This window comes from Hemitrygon akajei, chromosome 3 (assembly GCF_048418815.1).
Source record: "Hemitrygon akajei chromosome 3, sHemAka1.3, whole genome shotgun sequence".
NCBI classification, from domain to species: Eukaryota; Metazoa; Chordata; class Chondrichthyes; order Myliobatiformes; family Dasyatidae; genus Hemitrygon; species Hemitrygon akajei.
This window is the reverse complement of record NC_133126.1, coordinates 118,546,729-118,566,675: the sequence shown is the minus strand read 5'-3', so window position 1 is coordinate 118,566,675 and position 19,947 is coordinate 118,546,729. Positions and strand designations below refer to the sequence as shown.

At 42.5% G+C, this 19,947-nt stretch overlaps 1 protein-coding gene across 2 annotated transcripts in view; it reads left to right on the top strand.

The window, feature by feature from the left end:
- sned1 (sushi, nidogen and EGF-like domains 1) overlaps window positions 1-19,947 on the top strand; it is a 147,675-nt gene that overhangs the window by 46,610 nt on the left and 81,118 nt on the right. For both annotated transcript variants that reach the window (XM_073040661.1, XM_073040662.1), the window contains exons 2-3: window positions 15,397-15,684; window positions 19,044-19,184. In XM_073040661.1, the coding sequence (XP_072896762.1) occupies window positions 15,397-15,684; window positions 19,044-19,184 (429 nt within the window). The remainder of the gene's footprint in view (window positions 1-15,396; window positions 15,685-19,043; window positions 19,185-19,947) is intronic.

The following is a 19,947-nucleotide window of genomic DNA, read 5'->3' as shown; positions in this document are numbered from 1 at the left end:
TTGACTTGACTTCCTTATTAAATTGGATTCCTTGAGGGAATGTCCCAATGTTATTTAACCATTTTGATTTGATCATGTAATGTATTGCAGCAACAATAGGTGGCAGCACACTCAATTGATTACATTAGGATGAAGGTAGAGTTGAGTGAGAACACTGAGATTCATCACTTACTGATCCCATTGATTGTTGTAACATCGCCATTGGAAGAAATAATATTTCAATGTTTTTGCTAAAATTCCCCTTTCCATTGTTCTGATACTTTGAACATAATAGTAAGTCTTGATTGAGTCCTGTCATTTTTGTTTACTGCCATCATTTACTTTGAAGACCATCCACATTTCAAATTTATTTAAGCAGGGAACCCTAACCTCGAGTTCATGGATCCCTCGGTTAATGGTAGGGTCTCATGGCATAAAAGGATGTTGGAAGAGCCCGATTTAAAACATTTTTCCCCTTTGCATCTCTATGCTTACGGAGTTCCACGGCTCTGCCTTTGGAAGATCCTGGTTATGTGTCGATATCTACGTGCGGGACTTAAAATTAGAAGCTTCTGAATGTGAGGGATTACATTGAGGCTGATATCTAAGTAACTAAAATTGATCTTTGGATTTAAAAAAGGAAAGTAGGTAAGTTATTTTAAGTGAAGAATTTGATTTGTATCAAACTTTAACACCATCTGTAATTACAACTGGGTCTACTCAGACCTGTCTCATTAGACTCCCAGGAGCTCCAGCTTTACTGTGTACCCAGTGATCCCAGCAGCAAGAGAATCACTTTTCCCTTTCCTAATGCAGCTCTATTATCTAGTAACACGGAATTAACCACATCCCATGAGATACCAGCACAGCAGGAGTTACGAAATCTTGGAAACAAAGAAGCCTCTACAAGCTCAAATATTCTAGCTACACAGGAGTGATTGAGTTCTGGACCATCCATGCTCTTTGATGAACAAACTTGGTCTCTCCTGTTTAAAAAATATACTGAGGGGGTCTTGGGAACAGTCTTGGTGCAGGGAATGTTTCCACCTGTGGGGAGAGACATACAAGCAGTCACCAATATAAGGTGGTCATCAAGAAATCTAGCAGGGAATTGAATTATCTTTTACCCGGTGTTTGGTGAGAATGTGGCGCTGACTTCCACAAGGAGTGGCTGAGGTGAACATTTAAGGGAAGCATACCCAGCAAAATAGAATTAGCTGAGGGTAGATAGGGGGAAGCTAAAATGGATCATAAAGTGCCTCTTTGGACTGGTAGAGATGAATAGCCTGTTTAGGTATAATTCTACAGTAGGTAACTCCAGATGCAGAGAAACCACTGTGTTCTACAGATACGCAGAGGCACTGAAATCATTGCCGCTTATGAGAGTCTACGTTCCTTCGTGTGGCTAATCAGTCTTGCATTGATTTTCGAAGAGTTCAGATTCTGTCTCATTGTCTTTTTCCCCTCTGCTGTCCAATTTCTGAATGGACATTGAACTCATGTACCCTATCTCTCTATTTGTTTTTGCACTACTTGTTTAATTTAACCGTTTTCTGTATATACTTACTGTAATCCAGATTTTTTCTATATTATGTTTTGCATTGTACTGTTGCCACAAAGACAACAAATTTCACGATATATGCTGGCGATATTGATTCTGATTCTGATATTTGTATCATTTATATTTTTCATGCTCCAGTTTAATTACGTTAAACACTTAATTGACCCCTGTACTTGCCTCTTTCAGACACTTAAATGTTGGGAGAGTACTTGTCTCCATCACCTTCTCTGGCTGAAAAAGATTTTTCCTCCATTCCCCTTTAAATCTCTTCCTCCCCACATAAACCTAAGCTCTTTAGTCTTAAACAACTCTGCCACAGGTAGAAAGTTTCTTACTGTCCACCTGATCTATGCCAGTGGCCGTAATTTTCCTATAACCTGCCTCATGTATTATCTTGCCACTGGACTTATTGCTGCTTGTGGAAACTGTCTGAGAGGCAGGCCCTTGCTGTGATTTCTGTATGACAATGGCAGTTACAATATAATAAGCACAAAGTAGTGATTTTGCTTTAATATTGTCATGTGTACCGAGATACAGTGAAAATCTTTGGATTATCACAAGGTCATGGTAGGCAGTACAGAAATCAAAACATTTCAAAGAAAGTCAGAGCCAGGGGTACAACATCCTCACAGCGCAAAAGAAAATTCTGGAAGTATAGGTTCAGTCTAAGAGCAAGGTAATACTTCTTAAGACTTGCTGAAACTTTATAAATGCATAAGCCAGTGGCCTGTGTTTTCTCTCACAAAAAAACACAGATGCTTATTTCTCCTGACCCATGCTCTCGGTGAAATGTAAACAAAATTGCTTCTCCACTGGAAAAAAAATGCACAAAAACTCACAAAGAGAACATTAATGAGCAGTCCTTTGACATATGCTGTTCAGTTTCCCAGCTGTTGCAGCTTGCAGAGCAGATCTTCTGCCAAGATCCCGTGTCCAATTTGCTCAGAACAGATGTGCAGTTGTTTGTGCATGAAGGGGTCAATGGATCTGCCCATTCCAGCTTTGCCTTTGGTGTGGTTCTTGTGGTCGGGAAGTGGAGGAGAGCTGTATTTCCTGCATGCCAGTACTGGGACAGTGCTCTTTGTACCGGCAGATCTCCTCCTTCAGATCAAGGCAAACAATGCTGTGGTTTATCTTGCCATGAGATGATGCACGGAAGACAACCAGGTAGTCTTTCCCTGCAACCAGACAAATTCAGCGCGAGTTTTGTTTGTCGGATGTAATCTAATTTCTGTAAGGTTTTTATGTGGTTAATTGGAGTCTGTGCCACTCTGCAATAACTACTTTCCCACCCCCACCACTCTATTGATTGTATTTGGTCTCCCGCGAGGATCTTGCATCAGCTGGGAGGGCAGTAGCTACCAATTGCTGCTTCTTTGCTATTTAGATATGAAGTTGAGTGTTGCTCCATCACACCCTGGCAATCAAACAGCGAGAGCTAAGAACCTTCCTGCCCCACAGCACAGTTGCACTAAGTGGGATCACATAGATAGAGCTGAGACAGTCAGTCAGGTGAAACAACTCAGCAATGGACTGTGATAGAGCATGCAGCCTATCACAAAACAATCAGGGAACAATGAGGAGGAAGGATGGATGAAAATTATGCTGATCAAAACTTCATAACACATCTGTAACTGTTGAAGTCAGTGGAGGTCAGACATGTAGATAACGGTCCACTCAATTCACATGCTCACGTTCTTTCTCTCACTTTCCCCCCTTGGTATTCCCTCATTCCTGTTTTAGTCTTTGTCATTTTGTATATCCCTTTCTTTTCCTTCTTTCTTTGTCTCTCTCGCTCTGCTCTGTCTTTCCCACTGTTTGATCTATGGCACTCTCTGAGTTCAGTCCTGTTCTGTTGCCACTGCTGGTCCTGGTACTAAAAGCCACCCAGCAACTTCGATAGACAGAAAGTACTGCAAGTACTCAGATAGTGAGGCAGTGTCTGAGGAAAAGGAAAAGAATTAACGTTCAGGGTCTGAGACCTTTTGTCAGAACTCAGGAGACACATGGGACTGCAGATGTTGAAATATGGGGCAAACACAAAGTGCTCTAGGAATGCAATGAGTCAGGCTGCAACTGTGGAGGAATAGATAAAGTCAATATTTTAGGTTGAGACCTTGCTTCAAAATCATTCTTTTGCCTGTACAGATGCTGCTTGAACTGGTGAGTTCTGCCAGCAGTTTGCCTTTATTGATTTCTTATTGTCACCTGCATGAGTTGTGAATTCAGTCAGCTCCATCATGGGCCCTAGCCACCGTAGCATCTAGGACATCTTCAAGGAGCGATGTCTCAAAAGGGCAGCATCCATTATTAAGGAAATCACCAAGGAAGTGTTCTCTCCTCATTGCTGCCATCAGGGAGGAGGTACAGGAGCCTGAAGGCACACACTCAACGATTCAGGAGCAGCGTCTTCCCCTCTGCCATCAGATTTCTGAATGGACATTTAACCTAAGAACACTACCTCACTACTTTTTTTGCATTACAACATATTTCATAACATGTGCCAGTGATATTGAATCTGATTCTGGGAAGCAGAGTAAACTTTCTGTGTGTATGCTATCCAGGCGGTTCATGCCAGACGTAACTACACTGAAGAATAAACAAAGCAACAGAGTGCAGAATATAATGTAGCAGTTTGGCACCCACCATGCAAGGCTGACAATGAGGGAGATTAGGAGACCAAGAATTAATTTCAGTATGAGAGGTTCATTCAAGAGTCTGATACTGTGAGATAAAAGCTGTCACTCATTCCTGAAATGTTCGTTCTCTCTCTATCTCTATCTCTCTCTCTCTCTCTCTCTCTCTGTCGCTCTCTATCTCTATCTATCTCTATCTCTCTCTATCTCTATCTCTATCTATCTCTATCTCTCTCTCTCTATCTCTATCTCTATCTCTCTCTCTCTCTCTGTCTCTCTCTATCTCTATCTCTATCTCTCTCTCTCTCTCTCTCTCTCTTTCCACAAATGCTACCTTATTGCTGAGTTTTTCAAGCGTCTCTTTTGATTTCTCCTTTTTTGTATCTGCCATTGCTTAGATTTTGTATTTACTAGAATCTAAGTGGTTGGATGAGACTTTGCAGCATCCTCCTCCTTTTTCTAATAGCCTGAAGCCCAAAGTAACTAAGGGTTAATCCTGTATCTGTTACTCATTCTGACTGTCCTATCCTTTTTATATTATGCAGATTAAGGTCAAAAGACAGTGACAGAGTTGTTGATTTAGCTGGATTATCCGAGAGAGCTCAAAAGGTTTTTAGCAATGTGTTGGAGGGACAGATCAAGTAGTTTTTCAGACAGAACAGTGCAACTCAGCACCTTATTAGTGTCATCAACACTTTTGTTTTAAGTAGTTCTCTGAGCAACAGATCAACTGGCTGAAGCCCTCAGAGATGTGTCAGTAGAACACTCCATGGAGAAGGACTATCTAACAGAGTGGTCAGTCCAATAGTCCCATGGTAGGAGCACTGTGTGGTGATGGTGGAGATATAGTGTGTTCCCTAGACACATATCTACACTGTTACAGTCATCATCCTGTCTACTGAGAGAATGCATTCGACAACCCACGTGTAGACAAGTTGGTTGGCATTTTGGTCATTGTCCTTTCATCAAAGGTATTGATGAAGTGATGGACTGGTAAGATTCAGCAGCTGTGGGATAAGGTGGAGATGTGTGGCGTTATCATGGGGTATTTGTGGGTGGGGGGTGACATGGAAAGAAGATGGTCAGCAGCCCGGAAGGAGTGCAACTGGAGGCAAGAGACTCAGCAAAAGCTGAGGGTTTCAGATTTAAGGAAATGAAGATCAGAAGTTACTGCTTTAGATTCATGTGGGCTGGGAGGTGCAAAGATTTGGTTAACTATTTTACGTTCCTCCTGCAATAGTCCTGTGGAACTTAGTCCATATTGTCCTAGGAAGATCCATCAAGGAGTGCCCCTAGCACATGATCCATGGTCCCCTGCAGTTCTCCAGAAGGAACGTAGCAATGGAACACTTTCACCACTTCTTCCCTGATGTAGAAAGCATCTTAGAATCTGAAGAATGACTCATAACTGAAGGTGCCCATCAAAAACAACCAAAAATGATCGTTGGTGGAAAAATTGATTTAATTGCATTATGTTGTAAAAGAAGCGATATGCAACCAAATTTCCAGCCATATGCATGGCACTAGCCTGTGTTGTTCAAACTCACAATCTGCTATCCTATTTCACAACAGTATCTATTTACAGAGTATGACAAGGTTTGCACTGTTGCTGTCAGTGGGCATTATCACAGAGCTTGTGGAATGCCCATGAAACACCCTGTTGTATAGTGAGACTTGTCAGTGCCTCAGTCATGCACACATACCAGATATTCCAGTTATACAGTGAGAAAGTTGGCTGCAGGACTTTATCCTGCGGAAACCTTGCTAAGTAAACACAGGTGTTACATCAAATTGCATTGATTTCACCGCACTGAAACGGGCCATTTGGCCCAACTGATAAATGCTGAAGTGTATGTTTTATATGTTTCTTTGCGTGCTACCATCTTTCACCTCGCTTCGTCAGCTTAGATTTCTGTTGTTCGGTTATCTACGTTGTGCATATAGTGCATGAACAGTGATTAAATGCTTCACAGTTGAGGTTCTCAGTTTAATAAATTGTTGAAGGGTTTTCTTTTACAGAATCGGAATCAGTTTTATTATCACTGACTTATGTCATGAAATTTGTTCTTTTGCAAAAGCAGTAAAGTGCAAGATTTAAAAATTACTAAAAGTTAAGAAAGTAAAGAGTGCAAAAGAGAAACAACAATAACGAAGCAGTGTCCATGGACCATTCAGAAATCTGATGCCACAGGGGAAGAAGCTGTTCTTAAAATGTCAAGTGTGGGTCTTCAAGCTCCTCTACTTCCTCCCCGATGGAAATAATAAGAAGAGGGCATGTCACGGATGGAGAGGATCCTTAATGACTGATGCTGTCTTCTTGAGGCAATGCCTCTTTATGATGTCCTTGAAGGTGACGGTTTGTTCTTTGATGGAGCTGACTGAATCTACAACCCTCTCCAGCCTCTTTCCTGCACATTGGACCCTCCATACCAGGCAGTGATGCAACCAATCAGAATGCTCTCCAACTGTACATCTGTAGAAACTTGCAAGACCCTTTGTGGATGACTCAAATCTCCTCAGACTCCAGACAATGTAAAGCTACTACCGTACCCTCATGAGTGCATCAATGTGTTAAGCACAGGATAGATCCTCTGAGATGTTGATGCCCAGGATTAATTGGTCTTGCTAACATTTAGTGCAAGGTTATTGTTGCAAAACCACTCAACCAACCAACCTATGTCACTCCTGTATGCTCCTTGTTATCATCTGAGATTCTACCAACAATGGTGGTGTCATCAGCAAGTTTATAGATGGCATCTGAACTGTGCCTAGCCACATAGCTATTAGTGTAGAGAGCATAGAGAAGTGGGCTAAGCACACATTGTTGAGGCACACCTTCTTTGATTGTCAGCAAGGAGGAGATGTTATAACTGACATGCACTGACTGTGATCTCCCAACAGGAAAGTTGTAGCTCCATTTGCAGAGAGAGGTACAGGAACCAAGTTTTGAAGATTGCTGATTAATAATGAGTGGTTGATGGTACCGAACACCAAGCTGTAAATGGGGCTGATCTGCGGTGATGGCATTGTGGAGGTGTCGCCTCAGTAACACTAATACAGTATATCGATACTAAAGACAACCCCGCTCCTTCACACTGTTCCAATTTGTGGCCTAGGCTACTGAATCTCTACTGATAGTCATCCAGCTTCTGATACTGACTCCGGCACTGCTTGCCCCTGCACTCAGAACCACTGACGCTCAGCTTTGTAATAGTCCTGTTTTCTGCTGAAGTCTGCAGACTCTACATCACACAGGACAATGACAATGACAAGTACTTAAATTTATATAGTCATAGAGCACTACAACAGAGAAACAGGCTTTTCAGCCCATCTAGTCCAGTCCATGCCAACTTGATATTCTACCTATGCCCATCAACCGCACCTGGACCATAGCCCTTCATACCCCTTCTATCCATGTACTTACTCAATTTTCTCTTAAGTGTTGGAATTAAACCTGCATCTACCACTTCTGCTGGCACCTCATTCTTTGCACCAACCTTTGAGTGAAGTATTTACTCTTCATGTTCCCCTTAAATATTTCACCTTTCACCCTTAACCAGTGATCTCTAGTCTCACCCAACCATAGTGGAAGAAGTCTTCTGCATTTACCTTGTCCACTCCACTAATAATTGTGTTTACTTCTGTCAAATCTCCCCTTATTCTCCTATGTTTCAGGAGGAAAACGTTCGAAACATCCTATTCAACCTTTCCCTATAACTCAGGTCCTCAAGTCTCAGCAACATCCTTTCAATCTTATTGATATCTTTTCAGTAAGTATGTGACCAGAACTGCACACAACTCAAAGCACCTTTTGTTCCCTCTCTGTGCCTCAGAAATGCTTTATAGCCAGTGAAGCACATTTCAAATGCAGTCCCTGCTTAAACAAGAAAAATACATGAACCAATTAGTGCATGGCATCCTGAAGTAAAGCAGTAAGTTAGCGATCAATATAACCTATTATCAGTGTGGTCGTCAATAGATTATTATTGCACAAGACACTAACGGGGAGTCCCCTTTTTCTGTTAAATTATTTATGTTCACCTGATGGTATAATCATAATGCAGCTTTATCTCAGAACGTTAGGAATGTCCATCCAGTGTATTATTCAGTTGTATCTGGAACAGAATTGAAAACTTCCTGATTTGGAGGCCACAGAGTCCCCACAGCTAGGACTAACATTAAACTTCTATTGACTTTGGGATGTTGCATGTATCCATCGCTCCAGGGGTTGCTTGACCAATGCCCATGTTGTGTTGAAGCAGAGGTTAGAATAGTGCACTGGATTCTGGGATGAACAAGGGGGATAATGACTTGAACTATTTTGTTGGGATATTTTCTCTACTGGGATATGGGAGCAATTGCCTGGTTAAAAGGAGGTCCTGTCACTATCCTTCAAAATTCACTATGTCCTCCTGTGCTTGGTGTGTGTTGGCACAGACCCAATCCGTCCCCCTTTCTTCTTCCGACACATGCTTGAAGCGTTTTCAAGATGTGTTTTTACAAGCAAGGAATTAAGATGTATAAGGGAAGTTTTTCTTGGCTGCAACAAGCAGGAGTTACTAAATATCAAACTCATTTAACCCTTTGATGAGGTTCTCAATTTACTGCAGACAGAATAACTCCTCTTTATCAAGCTAATGCCTCATTCATTTTGATGTCTGTAAAGGGATAAGATCAACAATAGCCGGCGGATGATATCAGAGGCCACACAAGCTCTACTTTGTAGTGAGGGGGTTGACTGGTGATAGAAAGAGATCTGACCAATGGTAATGGGACAGAGAAAATTGACTGGAAGATATTCAGTGATATTGGTCAATAGAGAAGCTACTTGTTTTGTGGTTTAGTGAAGGAATTTGTTATTGGGTAAGAGATTGCTAATTAACAAGGTAATGAAATTGCTGGTTAAATATTGATCTCCTTTCAACGCATGCATCTTTAGTCAGAAATGGAGCTGGTGGGCAGAGGGAATTACAGATTACTCTTCATTCTACAAATTTAATGCACATCATTATCATTGAAGTGACATATTAAACTACAGAGCAACACACACAAAGCAGTAGGGAAGCTCAACAGGTCAGGCAGCATCTACAGAAAAGAGCAAACAGTCGATGTTTTGGGCCAAGGCCCTCTTCCAGACTGAGAAAGAAGGGGGAAGATGCCAGAATAGGGAGATGGGGTGAGGGGAAAGAGGCTAGCTGGAAGGTGGTAGGTGGGTGGGAAAGATCAAGGGCCGGAGAAGATATCTGATAAGAGAGAAGAATGAGCAACAGGAGAAAGAGAAGGAGGAGGGGACTCGGGGAAATAATAGACAGATGAGAAGAAGTGAAAGGTCAGTGGGGAATAGGAGAAATAGGGGGTCGTGGGGGGATTTTTTTCACCATAAGGAGAAATTGATATTCATACCATCATGAATAGCAGAGAGTTGGAGAATACCTAGCTAGAATTGAAGGTGTTTCTCCTCTGCTCTGAGGGTGGCCCCATCTTGGCACATGAGGACATGGATCGACACATCAGAATGGGAATGGGAATCGGAAGTAAAATGTTAGGGCACCAGGGAGTCCTGCTTGTGGCGTTTGTAATGTGGGTGTACACTGTCCTACAATTTAGATAGCTGTGCTGATCAGGAAAACCATACAGCATTGTCAATAGACCTTCACCACCTCCCAGGGAATTAGCTGTAGTTACTCTCACAGTAAATGGTTGCATAGTCTGTGATCTTCTCCCAAGTGCACCCCTTTCATTGTCTTCCTGCTGCTTATCTCCCATGGACATTTGAATTCCATCCTTCGTTTTTCTAGTTCTTGATTTTCAGAGGATTTGGCTGGATTCCATATCCTGCCAGGTAACCTCCACCTGATTATCAATTATTCATTCCGTCTCATCTTCACGTTACTTCACTGAAATGGCCTCACGTCAGGTCCACCAATATTCTTCAGTAACATGTTCCAAAAGTATGTAGCCCCTGCTTTAGTGCCTTCACCAGATTCACGTTATTAACATTGCACAGATGTTTAAAATGGCAAATGTATTGCCTTTTCTACACACACTCTGAGTTGCATCACTTGCCTTCCAGATATTTTGATGGTTAATTCAAGAAACATATTCTTGAACCTAGTAACTTGTCTTGGTAGTTTGATGATGGGTTGGGGTGTAACATTACTGGCTAACATCCATTTTTCTGAAGGTATTTTCGATAAAGATGGCATTGGTGTGATGTCTTGGCAAAAGTGAAAGATAACAGTTAAATGATACATAAAAATGACAATAATGTATTTGTGTACCCATAATGCTTGTGCCATAGAGGCAGGTGGAAATCACATTGCTAACACCTTGGTACTAAAAATACAACCACACTGATCAAGTTTAACATTAGAATATTCAGCAGATATTTCCTTCTTTTTAACTTGATTCCCAGAAAACTGTAACCACAGATGTTCTGGCAAGCTTTGTTAAATCATGAGACAGATTTGGTCTATTTTAGGTCTTCAGTCCACAATCCCCTCATTCCCCTTCGCCACAAGCATTATCCTGGCATTCTGCTGTTCCATGAATAATTGCGCTTCTTATCCGGAAAACTCCAATCACGGTGTCTCTTCCTATTAGTTTAAACCCGTGGCCTCTCCATTAGTTTAACCTTGCACCTCCCTCTGTGCGTTCCATCCTGTATATTATGTTCACCCCGTGACTCCTTTCACTAGCTTAACCCTTTATCCCCTATATTAGTTTAACCCTGTGACTTCTATGTTAGTTTAACCCTGTGACCCTCTATTACTTAAACTCTGCCCCCCCACCCCATTAATCAGTTTAACTATGTTGTCTCCTATGTGAGATTTACTCTGTGGCCTATTGGATTAGTTTGACATTGTGATGCCTATATTTATTTAATCTTGTGACTCTCACTTCAAGTTTAACTGTGTCCTTTGAACTAGTTCAACTCGTGTCTCCCATATTAACTTAGCTTATATCTTCCTTATTACTCTATGTCCTCCAGTATTAGTTTTATGCAGACCCCTGAGATTAGTTTAAACCTTATTCCCATGAATTACTGTATCTTTTGGATAAATTTAAAATGTACAGCCTATATTAATTTAATCATGACCTTGCTAATTGCTGTATTACTTTGATTGATTGTGTTGGACTCAAATCTATCAAAATATTTCAATCAATTTCAATGTCACTCTTGAGCCGACAGCCTACCATCAAGCTCAGCAGCTGTCAAAGCAGTAATATTAAGCGCTCAGATCGATTAACTCATGGAGTTGATATTAACTCTGCAGAATTATACCTGGAAATTGGAGAGAAAGAGGAGAAGATGATGGAGGTGAGGCAACCCAGCACGACAATATCACAGCTCATGAGAATGTCTTGGTATCCTCCGTTTCCAGATGTTTAGCTTCCGTTGTATCTCTTCGTTGTCACTCTTCCCAGTTCCTAACGAATTAAGATATAAAAACAGAAAATGCTGGAGAAACTCATGTCAGGCAGCACCTGTGGAAGGAGAAACTGCCAATATTTCTGGTCTTCGTCACTGTGACAAACTTAGGAAATGGAGAAACTAGTTACTCTAGGTAGCAGAGAAGATCAGAAGGAAAAAAAGGAATTTCTGTGATGGGGTTAAGTATAATGGGTGTTTGATGGTGGGCCAGGGGTTTGGTGGGTTTATTGGCGGTCTAGATCAAAGCCCACACGTTGATCGGAGGTCCAGCTCGGAGCCCGGCGGCGATTGGAGGTCCAGATTGAAGCCTGATGGTCGATCGGCAGTCTGGATCGGAGCCCGCCGGTCAATCGGAGGTCTGGGTCGGAGCCCAACGGCCGACTGACGGTCCGGATCAGAGCCCGGAGGTCGATTGGCGGTCCGGATCAGTGCCTGAAAGTCAATCGGAGGTGCAGAAGTCAAGGTCTAATGCCCAGAGCCTATGTCTGTGGATCTCTGCGAGTCTACTGAAGAAGTTTGGCTCAGTATCTGTGAATCCACAAGTCTACTGGAGGCCGAAGAAGACAGGCTGTCCTAAGGTTAGAGGACTGTTCATGTGTGTGGAGGGTGGGGTGATAGGACTTGTTTTGATGCTGTTGCTTTGTCCCTTGGTATTTTCTTTCTTGTGATATTCTGTGTCGTTCTGCTGAACATGGTGGCCATGCTCTGTTCATGCCGGAATGTGGCGACATTAGCGGCTGACCCCAGCATATCCATGGATATATTGGTTGTTAACGCCAACGGCACATTTCACTGTGTGCATGTTTTGATGTACATGTGATAAATAGATTTCAATCTGAAATCAGAAGAAATGTCTTTGTGCTCTATCACTTTTTGACTCTATGACCATGACTCTACTGTTGCCATGAAGTGACAATTAAGCATCAAAAAGAGGGATATGGAATTAATATATACAATTGGGATTGGTATAAAAAGGCGTGATAGTCAACATGTGGCTGGATAATTTATTTCTATGCTGTACAACTCTATAACTATGAGTTTCCTGTGGCCACAAGCAGAGAGGAATCTATTGCTAATATAGACCACTACAGCTCAGAAACAGGCCCTTCTGCCCATCCAGTCCATGTCAAACTTTTATTCTGCATAGTCCCACTGACCCACTCCTAGACTACTTCTGTGCCGCATACCTCTATAAGATTTAGCAGTCTGGTCTGTGGGGACATGCCGATTAGACCAGGAGATACAAATGTGAAAAAGGGAAATAGGGCAGGCTAAGCTGATTAAACCTGATACAAACAGAATGAAAGAGATAGCTATCTAAAGTAGGGGAATTCCATTTTGAATTCTATAAATGTCAACTAGAAATCTGAAATAAGTACAGAAAATACTGGGGAAACTCGACATTAAAGATGTTTTTAAATTGGTAACTATCATTCAAACACTCAGTTGTATCTTCTGTTGTTCATTTTCCTCAAACTTCCAGTAAGATGAAAGAATTCCTTTGAATAAAGTCCGTCATTGGAGGGCCCACTATTGTTGTTATGATGGGTGTCTGGTGATATGATCCTCAGAGTCTATGCCGTAAGTTTTGGGCAGGAGAGGTAATCTCACAGCTCTAAGACAGCACGGGACACTGGGGACTAAGACCGAGACAGGACAGGGCAGGTCTGAGCCCAGAGCACTCACCTGAGACCAGAAAACTCAGTACAGAGCATGTGTGGTACCGTTCTGAGCTCAAGACACTCATGACTGAGCCTGAGGTCACCAGTGCTGAACCCAGGGCACTCTGCATGGTCTGGATCTGAAGACCTCTGTCAGTGCACAGAGCTCCATCCAGAATGCCAGAGGCAGTGGCCATCTGCAGACACAAGGGCCAGGAAACTCCAAATGACACTGAGTTCAGTACTGCAGCAGAAATTCTGGAAAGATGGAAGGCTGGTTAGAAGATGGGCAAGCAGTGCAACACTCCTGCTTGCCTGTTGCCTGATAGGAGGTGATGAGGTTACAGGAAGGAATTGCATCAGGAACTCACAGGATATGTCCATTGTCAGTGTGATGAGCATGTTGCTATTTGTGGATGTTGTTGTGGAGAAACTGGCTGCTGTATTTATTGCGGTACAAAAGCAGCAAAACTTTAAAGAGACTTCATTGACCTCAAAACATGTTAGTGCATCTGGGTTTGGGAAAGACGATGTAAATGTAAGACTTGCTTTCACTGCTACCCAGAGTGTGACCAAGTCCGATTACTGTATAGCCAGCGCAGGAAGTCAACACCACTGTAGGGACTGGACCCAAATCCAGAACTATGAAAGGTAACCTTGCCAGCTTGGATACTTGCTTCCAGTAACAACTATTATAAACTTAAAGAGCTCTCCTATCACATATGATATTGAAGGAATATATATATTCTGATAGTGGATATGGCCCTGTCCATCACGGGTAAAGCCCTCCTCAATATTGAGCACGTCTACATGAAACCCTATTGCAAGAAAGTAGCATCCATCATCAGAGACCCCCACCACCCAGGACATGTTCTCTTCTCACTTCTGCCATTAGGAAGAAAGTACAGGAGCCTCAGGACTCATGCTACCAGGTTCGGTAACAGTTACTACCACTCGACCATCAGGATCTTGAACCAAAAGAAATAACTTCACTCAACTTCACTTGCCCCACCACTGAAATGTTCCCACATCCAACAGACTCACTTTCAAGGACTCTTCGTTTCATGTTCTTGATATTTATTCCTTATTTATTTATTTATTTATTTATTTATTATTAGTGGTATTTATTTCTTTTTGTGTTGGCACAGTTCCTTGTCTTTTGCACATTGGTTGAACACCCAAGTTGGTGCAGTCTTTTATTGATTCTGTTATGGTTATTATTTTGTGATTTATTGAATATGCCCTCAAAAATGACTCTCGGGCTTATATTTGGTGACATATGTGTACTTTGATAATAAACGTACTTGGAATTTTGAAATGTATATATTCACATCTTGAGAGTTATATGTTGAGGGGATCGAGGGATCAGTGCAGGGCAGATGCACTGAGGCAAAATTTCAGCCAAGAACTTGTTCGTTAGTGGAGCAGGAATGGGGGGGGGGTGGGGAGGGTGCTGAATGGTTTGCTCTTGCTGGTATTCTTTTTGGGCTGTATGTGTGATGGATTTTGTGTCTGGAGTCGTCTATGAAACTAGCACCATACAACTTCCAGGCAATGCTTCTGTTAACTGAGGCATCGAACTGGTGTTTCTTCTCACGACCTGCTCAGTTTAAGATGAAGGATACTGAAATCAGTAAGATAGAGAAACGTACCTTTTGTCACTCTCATCCAAGCAGGTAGCCCTCTTGCCCCGTCCTAAATTGTGGGTTTGAGTCACAAGCACTAAAAGCTAGATTGACCATCAGTGAAGTTCTGAGGGAGTGCACAACTGTTGGAGGGGACATGAACCAGAAGCCCCATCTTTTATTTTAGTTTCAACTGAAAATATTGCTCAACACTATTCAAAGAAGTGGTGATCAGGATGTCCTTATCAGTATTTATTCCACTACATTTATCGTTCAGTACTGAACAGCTTTCTTAGTGCTAACTGCATTTCTGATTTTGGGAAGCAGTTGTGCTCAAAATGGCAGAGGAATTCCTTACAGTAGAGCAGTAGCTAAACTGTATTGAAGAAGTTAGCTTCCACGTTAGCCATGATCAGACATACTGGTAGAACTAGTTCTGAGCCTAGGTGTACCATGGTGTTCTTATATTCTCACATCTGATCATTTTCTTTCCCACCAGGTGAATAATAATGGGATCATCTCATTTCTGAAGGAAGTCTCCCAGTTCACTCCAGTAGCATTTCCGATCTCTAATGACCGACGAGTGGTGGCAGCCTTCTGGGCAGACGTGGACAATCGTAGGGCTGGAGATGTCTTCTACAGAGAAACCAAGGACCCTGCAATCCTTCAATCTGCGACTAATGACATCAGGAAGTACTTTCCAGAGCACAAGGAATTCACCACCCAGTGGGCGTTCATAGCCACCTGGTACAAAGTGACATTCTTTGGAGGAAGCTCGTTTTCACCGGTAGGGCTGATCTATCGAAGCTCTGAGAGCAAATACAAAGAACACAGACATTACAGCATAGGAACAGGTCCTTCAGCTCACAATGTTGTGCCAAACCAAATGAATTAGTAATCAAATAGTCAACCAGTCCCTTCTGCCTACACAATGGTCCATAACCCTCACATTTATATGCTACCTAAGTATCTCTTAAAAGTCCCTAATGCAGACGTTCCCAGCCTTTTTTATACCATAGACTGCTACCATTAACTGAGGGGTTTGTAGACCTCAGGTTGGGAATGCCAAGCTGTGTCTACCCATACACCAGGCTGCTCATCCCAGGAACCAACCAAAAAAGCTTGCTCCTCAAGTCTCCTTTGAACTTATCTCCTCTCACCTTAAATGTAGGCCCTCTGGTATGAGACATTACAAACCTAGGAAAAACATACTGCGAAATGTCTACTCTATCTGTGCCACTCATAATTTTATAAATTTCTATCAGATCTCCCTTAGGCTGCACCACTCCAGGGATAACAACATAAGTTTGTTCAACCTCTCATTATAGCACGTACACTCTAATCCAAGCAGCATCCTGGTAAACCTCTTCTGCATGCTCTCTAAAACCTCGATATCCTTCCTATAATGAGGTGACCAGAACTGCACACAGTACTCCAGATATGGCCTAACTAGAGTTTTATGAAGCTGCAACCTGACTACTTGACAGTTGAATTCAATACCTTGAATAATAAAGGCAATTGTACCATTTGCCTCCTTAACCACCCGAACAACTTCAGCAGTCACTTTCAGAGAACTGAGAACCTGGACCCCAAGATCTTTCTGCTGTTCAACTTGCCTTTACAGTCTCTTTGCATTTGACCTACAGTACATAGGTGAAACACTTCACATTTGGCCAGGTTAAACTTTATCTAACTATTTGCTGCCCATATCTAAAACTGATCTGTATCCCACTGTATTCTTTGCCAGTCTTCTATGCTATCTACAAAACGTTTGAATTCTCTGTTCATTAAATATTATATATGACAGCTTGGCTGGATAACCACTTTCGGTGCCCTGTACTCTTACAGTCCCGTTTCCCTCTCCAAAAAACCCTGCACTCTAGATTCTGACTCCTGATTAAAGATCAACGTGGACTCAGGCCTCCATTTGCTACCACTACTAAACCTTCCCCTCTGATCTTCTACCTCTATCAAAACCTTTGAATCTACTAGTTCCCAATCCAGCTTGCTGGTCTCAATCTATGCCTATACCAGTTCCATAATCTCCCCAACTCTTTCCTCCATTTCTCTTATAACAGCTATATCATGATCTGTTACTTACCCTCTCAAACTTCTGTACTATTGATTTACCTCCCCACCTACAATTTCAAAACTTCAAGTCCTGTGGGGTCCATTGTTCCCTGTTTCTTTTCTGCTGACTCAACAACTTTTTGAACCTGATGTCTGCAAGAACCCACATTCCAAAGATAAGATCATAAGATATAAGTGCACAATTAGGCCATTTGGTCCATCAAGTCTGCTCTGCTATTTCATCATGGCTGATCCAATTTTCCTCTCAGTCCCAATCGTCTGACTGCTCCCCATATCCCTTCATACCCTGACCAATCAAGAATCTATCAACCTCTGCATTAAATATATATAAAGATTTGGCCTCCATTGCTGCCTCTGGCAACAAATTCCACAGATTCACCACTCTCTGGCTAAAGAAATCCCTTCACATCTCCATTCTAAAAGGACGCTCCTCTATTCTGAGGCTATGTCATCTGGTCATAGACTCTCGCATCATAGGAAACATACTCTCCACATCCACTCTATCAAGGCTTTGGACTACTCGATAGGTTTCATGTTGGCTTTTATGTTGGCTGTCACTTCTCTTGTTAACCACAGTTGTGTCATCCTGCCTTTAGAATAGAAGGTGATTGGTTTAGATGGTTAGTTGGTTACATGGGTGTAATTGGGTGTACAGGCTAGTTGGGACAGTAGGGCCTGCTGCACTCTATATCTCTAAATAAATAAAAAGTCACATTTATGAACTGAACATGCACAATGTGAACAGCCAGGGAAGAGTAATGGTAGAGTCATACAGTCAAAGAGCACGCAGCACAGAAATGGGCCCTTTCGCCCAACTAGTCCTTGTTGAACTGTTACTCTGCATGGTCCCATTGACTCACAGTTGGACCATAGGCCTCCCATCAATGTACTTGTCCAAACGGTACAATCAAACCTGCATCCAGCACTCCAGCTAGCAACTCGATCCTCACTCACATCAGTCTCTTAGTGAAGTTACTCCATAGATTCTCCCGAAATATTTCACATTTCACCCTTAACATAAGACCTCCAATTCTAGTCGCACCCATCCTCAGAGAAAAGCCAGCCTATCTATACCACTCAAAATGTTGTGTACCTCTGTCAAATCTCCCCTCATATTCCTATGCTCCTGGGAATAGCATCTTACACTTCTCAAACTTTCCCTATAACTCAGCTCCTTAAATCCCAACAAAATCCTTGTAAAGTTTTTGTGTAATCTTTCAACCTTATTGAAATCTTTCCTGTTGGTAGGTGACCAGAACTGCACACAATCCTTCAAATTGGCCTCGCCAACATTTTATCCAACTTCAACATAGCATCCCAACTGTTGTACTCAGTACGCTGATTTATGAAGGCCAATGCGCCAGAAGCTCTCTATACCACCTTATCTACCTGTGATGCCACATTCAAGAAATTATGGACCCAGATCCCTCTGGTCTACCATACTTCTCATTGCCTCATTGCTTTAATTTCCATCTGTGATTTTTCAGCCCATTTTTCCAGCTGGTCCAAATCCTAACACAGCTTTGTTAGCATTCCTAGCTGGTTTCCTCAGGCAAGGAAACCACTCATCATTGCTCCATCTGCAGCACAAGATCCACAGCAACATGGTTGTTTCTTTAATTGTTTTCTAACATGGACAAAAAAGACATTCACTTCAAGGGCAAATGTGGTTTGGTAGTCCAAAGCCAGCATTTCCCTTATGCTGTGGAAAGAATAATTGATGTTTTCAAGACTAAATTGTTGGATTTCTGTCAGGCAAGTTATGGAGATAAACCATATTATAATGCAGTAGCTTAGCTCAAGTAAGAGTAGACTTCTGTTCTCTGGTTTCTGCATTTGGTGTAGATGTGGTACTGGGCTATATCACAACTAGTAAAATATTTTCCTCCTTCAGTTTCACTGCATTAATGAAGGCTATTAAAGGATGTAGTTAAGGGGGATATTGGGTATTGGAGGCGGCGGATGTGAAGTGGTGATTGGAGGGCATTAAGTGCTGGGACACACTGGTGCGGATGTTGATGGTTTAAATGGTGATTGGGCTCCACTGTTTTCCAGGTCAACACCTTCCAGATCGTCCTGGTTACAGATGGAGAAGCCTCCTTCACTCTATTCAACTATGAAAATGTCACCTGGACGACGGGAATGCATGCCAGCAGCGGAGGGGATTTTGCTGGACTCGGAGGCATTGCTGCCCAGGTAGAGCCAAGTGGATTACTCAAATATGCTACTAATGATTTGTCAATACTCCCTGGTGGGCGTGAGTAGATAGCCATAGCCTTCAACCGGTGATGAACAAGAGACAGTGCGCAGATGCTGGCAACCCAAGTAACACCCACAAAGTGCTGGGGGGGTCTCAGCAGGCCAGGCAGCACCTATGGAAAGGAGTACAGTCGATGCTTTGGGCCAGGAGTCTTCAGTAGGCATTTAGTGAGCTGCCATTATTTCTTCAAATCAGTGACAACAGCCACTATATTGAAATCTATGAGGTTGCACATTTTTATCCTAGGGAGCTGAGTGGGTAAACTCACTGAGATATCAAGAAGGTGCTAGCCTCAGTTGATTCTGATGTGCCGATCCGTGGGCTCCTGTTGTGCCAAGCTGAATCCATCCGCAAGGTGGAGGAGCAACACCTTATGTTCTGTCTGGGTACCCTCCAACTGAATAGTACGAACATCGATTTCTCCTTCCGGTGAACAAATTTACCCCCCACCCCCATTCCCCACTCTCACCATTCATTTCTTCTCACTGCCTATTACTTTCCCTTGAGTCCCCTCCTCCTTCCCTTTCTCCTCTTGTCCACTCTCCTCTCCTATCTGATTCTTGCTTCTCCAGCCCTTGACCTTTCTCACCCAGCTGGCTTCACCTATCACCTCCCAGCTAGCCTCTTTCCCCTCCCCTCACCTTTTTATTTCTGCATCTACCTCTTCCCTTCTCATTGCTGAAGAAGTGTCTTGGCCCA